At 42.4% G+C, this 8,902-nt stretch overlaps 1 protein-coding gene across 1 annotated transcript in view; it reads right to left on the bottom strand.

The window, feature by feature from the left end:
• Positions 1-2,938: 2,938 nt before the first annotated feature.
• Adgre1 (adhesion G protein-coupled receptor E1) overlaps positions 2,939-8,902 on the bottom strand; it is an 81,540-nt gene continuing 75,576 nt past the window's right edge. Inside the window, exons 19-21 of the mRNA XM_057771717.1 lie at positions 7,234-7,402; positions 5,150-5,254; positions 2,939-3,284 (exon numbers count right to left, since the gene is read on the bottom strand). Of these exons, the coding sequence (XP_057627700.1) occupies positions 3,279-3,284; positions 5,150-5,254; positions 7,234-7,402 (280 nt within the window). The 3' untranslated portion in view covers positions 2,939-3,278. The remainder of the gene's footprint in view (positions 3,285-5,149; positions 5,255-7,233; positions 7,403-8,902) is intronic.

Genomic DNA, 8,902 nt, shown 5'->3' with positions numbered 1-8,902 from the left:
GGGGAAATGGGATGAGAAACATGAGAAGGGGAGGATGGGAGGAGCTCGGGGGATTGGGATGGTTGGGATATAGGAAGGGAGGATACGGGAGCAGCGAAGTATATATCCTATCTAAGGGAGCCATCTTAGGGTTGGCAAGAGACTTGACTCTTGAGTGGTTCGCAGGTGTCCAGGAATATGTCCCCAGCTGGTACCTTGGGCAACTAAGGAGAGGGAACCTGAAATGACCCTATCCTATACTGATGAATATCTTACATATCACCTTAGAACCTTCATCTGGCGATGGATCGAGGTAGAGACAGAGACTCAATTTGGAGCAACGGTCTGAGCTCTTAAGGTCCAAATGAGGAGCAGAAGGAGGGAGAACATGAGCAAGGAAATCAGGACCACGAGGGATGCACCCACCCACTGTGACAGTGGAACTGATTTATTGGGAGCCCACCAAGGCCAGCTGGTCTGGGACTGAATAAGCATGGGTTGAAACTGGACTCTCTGAGCATGGCGGACAATGAAGGCTGATAAGAAGCCAAGGACAATGGCACTAGGTTTCGATCCTAATACATGAACTGGCTTTGTGGGAGCTTAGCCTGTTTAGACGCTCACCTTCCTGGACGTAGATAGAAGACCTTCGTCTTCCCGCAGGGCAGGGAATTTGGACTGCTCTTCAGTATCGAGAGGGAGGGGGAATGGTGTGGGGGGAGGAGAAGAGGAATGGGGATAGGGGGAGGGGAGTGGGGGGAGGGGGCAATATTTGGGAGGAGGGGAGGGAAATGGGAAACGGGGAGCAGGTGGAAATTTTAATTAAAAAAGAATAAAAAGAAAAGAAAAAAAAACTCTATATAAACCTTTTACCTGTTCAGTTTGGGGCTGCCTTTTTCTATCCTGGCAGAGGAAACCACTCTCCTGTATTCCTCCATCCCAAAAAGTCTCTTGAGTGAGGTTTGTTGTAACAATTTTCTTTCACCAAAACAGAGTAGAGTAGAGATGTAACAACTTTTGCCAGAGCCCAACAGAGCTGTAATGGCTCTGGACAGAGCACAGTGGAGCAGAGGGGAGTAGAACTGTAACACTTTGGATGAGAAAACTTTCCCCTTGATGTAGCAGAATTTTTACACTCCAAGGAAGCTGAGCAGAGTGGAGCAGAGCTATGATAATCCGGCTGGGAAACCCTCCCCTGCTAGAGCAAACATCTCTCCAGAGCAAAGAACAGAACTGTGACCACCCTGCTCGAGAAACCACTCATGCAGGAACCAGGTTGTTAGACTGGCATCAGGGAAACCTTTCCGGGAACAAGGACTTTAACACTTTGCTGGGGAGACGGTCCCCCCACTCTGGAACAGAGCTGTAAGACTTCTGTGGGGATGCCTTTCCTTTCAGAGCTGTAGGTATCCCTTGGCCTCCAACTGCCAGGATACATTTCCCTTTAGAGACATAACACTTAGAGGTTTTCCTTGGCTTCTGGCTGCTAGGATACAGTTCTCTCTGAGCTATAGGCATTCTTTGGCTTCTGACTACCAGGATACCTTTCTGTTGAGAGCGGTAACACAGCATGGATAGGAGTAGGCCTCTTCATTCATGTGGTTATTTGGTTTCTATGGGTTTTAATTTAAAATTGATAACCTCATTTGAATTTTCACCTCTTTCACACCTTCAACACTTGACAGACATTATTGACGAATTCTGCTCAAATCATGAAAAAGTTTCTGGAGTTATAAATGGTCACAGTCTCACCATTTTGTAAAGCTCATTCATTTTTGTTGAACAATGACAATTCCCAAAACAACACGATTTGGTTCCTAGAACTAACATTAGTTGATTTTCTATATTCTTGTCTTCTAACCTGCATAGCTGACCCAGAGGTGGCCTGGCTGCAAGCACATTCTATGGGTACAGCAGTCAGTCTTCAGCCACACACTGTAGAACCTCTGCCTTCACCTGACTCCTATCAAGAATCTCCCAAATTCTCCTTAGAGCCCCCAATATGCTGCTGCCTGACACTCTACAGCACCCATAGTGCTTCTTTTCTCAAATAAATGTTTTGCTTTTCAATATTCCTCTGAAATTTTGTCTAGTGTGTTTGTAACTGGGTTATAGGAATGCTGCTCATTTATATGTGTTGATTTTATGTCCTTCTACTTTGCTGAATATCAGCTTTAAGAGATTTGGGGTGGATTTAAGAGTCTCTTGTGTACAGACTCCTGTCATGTGTATATGTATGACACTTGACATCTTTCCCCAACTTCCTTTATCTCCCCTTGTCTTAGAGCTCTAAGACTTAAAGCATAACATTGAAGAGTGGAAAGAATGTACATGCTTAGTTTCCCTGATCTTAAAGAGGATGCTTTGATTTTTGGTCATTTAAGATGGTATTGGCAAGCTGTCACATGCAACCTTTTCTAAAAACCTCTTAACCAAAGATGATAGTTCCATTATGGTTTTACTGATCTTTTCTTTAAATCAGGAAGACGTAGAGACTCTTAACTTGTCCAAGTTCTGAGAGAAATGACTATTTAATGCTTGACCCTAAGTAAGAGAATTATATGAAACCCATAAGTCAGGGAACATCATGGAAGAGGAGATAGAAAGAATGTTTGTGGTGGAGGATGGGAAGAAGAGATGTGAACCAGTGTCTTCTGGGCAGGGCATGGCTAGTGTACTTAAGAATTCACAGCAGCTGTGCTTACTGCACGTGATCAGCCACAATATCAACATGACCATCCACATCCTAGCAGGCAGAAGCACTAGCTGGACTCATTGTGATACAAGAAATAAGATGTGCAGGTAAGAGGGAACACATTGGGTTTGCCCAGAGAAGGTTGAGGATTAGGGTGGATATGATCAATGCATATATCTATGAAACTGACAAAGGGAAAATAACAGATAGGTAAGTCTCTCAGAAAGACAACAAATCATTTATTGAGAGCTACTCTATGTCCAATACACGACATATGTTAGATGAAAATGCCTGAAGCCCCACAACAAAGGACATAGGAGACGGGAAAATGGTAGTATTTGTGCCACTGAAGTGGGACGTGCTCTTTTCAAAACATGTGGAGCTTCACAGCTGTAGAGCACGAAGGCAAACTAATTTGGGGCAGTAACTCATGTTTCTCCTTGCTGCATGAAGCCCTTGTCATTTGGTCCCATCCAACCATGCTTTGAATTAACAAGAAAGTTCCTCCACTTGAATTTCCATAAGCCAGAGAGCGATTAAAAATAGGCTCCTGAAATCTTCTCAGAATGTCGCTCCATTGTATATTTAAAGGCAAGAAATGATGTTAACCCTGAAAAACACAAAAGAGAATTACCTCTTCATCAATCAAACATATTGACCCAACAATTATCCTTAATATCTTGTCTGCAGGGGCATCAGTCTCACATGTACACAGAGATCAATAGAAGCAGACTACAAGCATAAACACTGAAATTTTGTTCATGCTTTTCCTTCTTTGTGATTCCTTGAGTTTAACTAGTTATTTGTGTGAGTATCTTTAGGATGGTGGGTTGGTGATTTACTAGAGCATAGGCAATTTATCAGTGGTACACTACCAAGCAATAGGAAAGTTGTCATGGCTAATTTTATCCATCAGCTTGACACAATCCAGAGTCACCTGAAAGAGAGGCTCAGTGTGGTATTTTCAGATCAGGTTGGCCTATGGATATGCCTTGACTATATTAACTGATGTGGAAATAGCCACCTACCATCAGTGGTACCGATCCATGGAAAGGTGTTTCTAAACTGTAAGGGTGGACAGAGTATGCTGAGCACTTGCATACATGCTTTAGTTCATGGCTGTCGGCTCCTGACTGTGAATATAATGTGACCTATTTCAAGAGCCAACTGCCATGGCATCCCTAAAGATGAACTATTATCTAGAAGTGAGATAAAATGAACTCTTTCTCCACTGAGTTGCTTTCTTCAAGGTCTTCTGTCACAGCCACAGAAAGTGAAGCTATGACAGACCCATATGGCACAGCATTCAATATGCACTAAGTGAATAGTGAAGTCACAGTGTGAAGTTAAGGTAAAAATCCACTTAATACAGCAAATAGTGTGTGTGTGTGCATATATGGGTAAGCGTGTATTCGCTCTGTCCTTATTAGTGTATTGAACAGAACAATGTGTTTCTCTGTCATGGTTTCATTCACACATATCATGTACTTTGATCACAACATGCCTATTCCCTGTTCTTCACCAGTCTCCACTCCCACTGATCATTGTTTCCTCCCAAATGGTTATAGTTTTAATTTTGTGTCACTTATTAACCTGAATTCCATGTATGACAGACAGCGTGTGATTATTTGTACTTCTGTTTCTGGATTATTTCACTTAACAGAATGATACCAAATCTAACCATGTTTCAGAAAAAATTACCCCATTTCCTTTGGGTGGCAGAATAAAACTCCACTGTGTGCATACCGTCTGTGATGGTTAACATTGACTGTCAACATGACAGATTCTAGAATCACTTAGGAGACAAATCTCTGTCTGTGCCTGAGATGCACCATCCAGATTGCATTAACTGAGACTGGAAGGCCCACTCTACATGTGGTGGACCCATTCCATGGGCTGGAGGAGAAACGTGAGAATGTGAGCCAAACACTACAGTTCATTTCTTTCCTTCCTAACTCAGATACCGTGTGACCAGTTGCCTATGGTTCTGCTACTATGATTTATTTTCCATAATGCACTGTACTCTTGAACTGTGACAGAATAAACACCCCCTTGAGCTGCTTCTGTCACGTATTTTGTTCCAGCAACAAGAAAAAAGTAACCGAGACACCTTCCTTGACTAATCCACTTATCTGTTACTTGGCAGCAAGACTGGCCACAGAACTTGAGAATGTAAATTATTACATCCTATTAAACCAGTAAGAACATCTCCTTGATAGCCTCATAGGTCATTGGCTAGGATAAAATCCTTAACATGTATGTTGTCTTTGCACCAATAGATCTAACCTCGTTTAGTTTGCACAGTTAATAAGTCATAGAGGTGGGTGTAAACCTAGGCATCCTGCTCTAATATCCCCATCCATCAGTTGTGCATGAGCACACTTAGCAGCCAGCAGTACTGACACTGTTGAGTTTGCTGAGCAAATGTGCCCCTTCCAGTCAACATCAGTGGGAAACACATAGTCATTCCCTCACCATCTTGGAAATGGGTTGCATAGATGTCAGTAAGATCCCTGAAGTCTGGGAATGGGAGCTGGATTCAGTCTTCCTGCTGATGACTTTCCTATATTCATCTCGTACCTGAGAGGGAGACACAACAAAGTAAGGTAAATAAGGCTGGGATTGGACCAGTCAGTAAGTTTGCTGCACAACATGATATCTTGGGTTTGGATCTCCAGCACCGACATAAAAAAAGCTGAGTATGGTGCTCAGCCCTAAACAGGACACAACATCACCCAACACACCAAGGGCAGGGAACAACATGGAAGATAAGGTAAAAAGAATGTAAGAGCTGGAGGAGGGTGCTGTGAATGCAGTCTTCCAGAAATGACAAGGCTATCACACTCATGGACTCACAGCAACTGCCAGTGCCTGTACTAGATCAAGCCGGCCACATCATAGCATGGATTGGGAAAAAGACCTACAGGCCCCTCCCCTTACTGAGAAATGATTGCTAGTTGATCATTTCTGAGACAGAGAAAATTTTCCTTCTCTGGGGATGTGCTCCAGTGGATGTCCCCACACCCATGCATATATGGAAACACTAACTAGACCTAGTAGGGTTTTTCAAGTCATGAAGCATGAAGTTGGTTGAGAAACATGTTCAGAAGAATATGTAAGAATCTGGGGGAAGAATTGGAGTGGATATGAACCTAGTTTATTGTGTGCTTGTATGAAATTGTCAAAAATAGAGAAAATTCAGAGTGGAATCAACATGGAGGCAGAGACAGAAGGATGCTTGCTAGGCCTTGACTGACAAGCCTAGCTCAACTGATGCTCCAGGTTCAGTAAGAGACCTTGTCTCAAAGGACAAGCTAGAAGAGCTAGAGAGAAGATGCAGTGGTTAAGAGTGTGCCTTGTTCTTGCAGAAGGCCCGGGTTTGGTTGTAAACACCTATGACAGGAGGCTCACAAACACCCACAACTCCATCTCTAAGTGATCCAGTGTCCTCCTCTGGCTGCTGCAGGCACTACACTCATGCTCATAGGTGTGACAAAACATTCTTCTGTAAATACCCTCTGCCTTAGGAGACCTTGAACTTTTCCCAAACCTTCCAACTAGGTTAATAATTTACCTTGAAATCATCTAAGACTGTGTGCTCAACCTTCTCTCCTACCATTGCCAAGCCTGCCTAATTCTATGCTGCCTTTAAGAGGACAATGTGCCTAACCTTACAGAGCCTTGGATTGCCCATGTTATCAGTTTTTAAAATCTAAGCCAAAGACAGAGCTTTAATCATAAATTATGTGTTCTCCCCTTTTCCTAGAATAGTGTGTGTGTGTGTGTGTGTGGTGTTGTGTTGTGTGTGTGTGTTGTGGTGATCATTTGCTGAGAACAGCAAACAGGTTGAATACAATCTGAAGAAAAACAAATATCCCCTAAATGTGGGAAAAAACACATAGATACAGATTGATAAGATCTGCAGTTCTGAGTGCTCTCCTAGGTCAGCTGTGGTCAGTAAAGTAATTACTCCCCTTGTAAAACTCTGTGAAAGACTTCTATGAGTAATTACTTGACCTTTTCCATGCTATGTTTTGTGTGTGTGTGTGTGTGTGTGTGTGTATGTATGTGTGTGTGTGCTGTCCAATAAACACAGAGTGATCCCTTTGCTAGACAGAGGCACAACAGATAGACAACACACACAGGCAATACAGACAGATCCAACATATAGCACATGTAGGTCAGACAGACCATAGACCACAGACTGAAGACAGACAGGAAGCACAGGCAGTAAGACAGAGAATTCAGTTTGGCTTTCTTTTGGTCAAACTTCTCCAAGAGGAGATCACACACATGTCCATATGAATTTAAATAAAGTACCAGATGTGAGGGGGACATGATGGAGAAAGCACCAAATGTCAGTCTCTAGTCTCCAGGAAAACAAGAGCACATGTATGAATACACATGTACAACACACAGTTACGTACACATACACACAAATACATACAACACACATGCATACACAACACAGAATTCTATATAAGAAAGTGGGTCTGCTTCAGACATAGGAAGTGGATGGTTCTATGCAGAGAGGAAGGTGGAAATGGGCAGCCCCATACCTGGCGGTTGAGCAGACAATGAATGAGGAAGATGAAGGCCCCCTGCAGACTGTTGATAATGGTGAACAGGTACGCCATGGTGCTTGCCATCGACTCAATCTGGAAAATGCCCAGCACCCAGGAACAGCCCAAGATGAAGATCTGGGCAACGGCCTTGAAGGTAAGCAGCCTGGAAGGTAATGTGTACAGAAGGAATTGTCCTGAGAGCCGGTATGGTTTCCATGGAAACACCTAGCACTGTCTGAGGATGATATCAGCTGGCTCAGCACCATGCTGGGGATGCAGACAGAGTGAAATTTGATGACACAGGATAAAAAAATCAAGTCCTATGGGCAACTAAAATGCTGTTGTCCAAAGATACACATGGATTCAAAAATTGTGGGTGTGTGTATTGAATAGATTTTAGTTTGGCGGTGAATGGCTATAAGAGCCCATTGTCCAGACCCTTAGACATCATTATATGAAAGCTAAACCCATGGTTATAAAATACTAAGAGTTCCTTCTTTCATTCAGGCAAAATTCACCATTTTGAGAACACAAACTGTGATTCTGTGACTTGAGTATACTCACACGTCCTGTGACATCACTACTATGAAGTTCCAGATCCTTTTATTATCTTAAAAATGAAACGTACACATATAATAAAAGAAACACTGTACATGCAAAGTACTTATTCTCTTTTCCCCCTCCCGAGGAAGACAATAGCCAAATATTCCTCAACATATAAATGAATATAATAATTATAGGTAAATATAAGGTATATCAGACATGGCATTTATGGTTAATGGTCATACTGTAGAATAAAGAAAATGGGGCATGGCCATTCAAAGCTGCCATAAAAAAGGAATGAGGCACTGATAGCTGACAAATATGGACAAATCCTATGAACTTCATAATAAATAAAAATCTAGGTAAATGCCATTTATTACATGAATTTATTTAGATATCAAGGCTAGATTAGGAGAGACAGATGGGGGAAGAGAGAAACAGAGAACAAGTAAAGTCAAAGCTGTTTTGTAAGATAGTACGATGGTGACAACAGTGTGAAGGAAAAGAGGAGAGTGCGTGGCCACCTGCTTCATTCACTAGTTCTCAGACATTTGTGAGGCACTCACCTTCTCTGTACCTCACACTTTCCACATGACTCAGCGGCTCACACTGTCTCCCTAGCCAGAGAAAGAGATTCCAGGCCAGATCATATGACTCCCTGTAACCCTAGCACCCAAGAATCATGGATTTCAGACCTGCTGGTCCTATGGGAGAATCTGTCTCAAAATAGAGATTTTAAAATATTAGCGTTTTATCACATTTCTGTGTGGTGTGTGTGTATCTCTGTGTATACATATGTGTGTGGTGTGTGTACATGTGCATGTGAATGCATGTGTGCATGTATGTGGGTGGATGTGCATTTTGTATGCTTGTATGTGCTTGTGTGTGACTGAAAATGCATGTGTGAATGTGCATTGCGTATTTACATTTGAATGTATGGGTTTGTACATGTGTGCTCATGAGAGTGTGTGCATATTGTGCATGCATGTATATGTATATTTGGGTGTGGGAGTGTGTGTGTGCATGTTTATATTATTTGCATGTATATGTGCATATATCCATGTTTATATTTGTGCATATGTCCATGTTTGTCTGTATTCATGTGTGCATTTGTAAGTAT

Source organism: Chionomys nivalis, chromosome 6 (assembly GCF_950005125.1).
Source record: "Chionomys nivalis chromosome 6, mChiNiv1.1, whole genome shotgun sequence".
Lineage (NCBI taxonomy): Eukaryota > Metazoa > Chordata > Mammalia > Rodentia > Cricetidae > Chionomys > Chionomys nivalis.
Note: the sequence above shows the minus strand (reverse complement) of the source record. Positions and strands in the feature narration are given on the sequence as shown.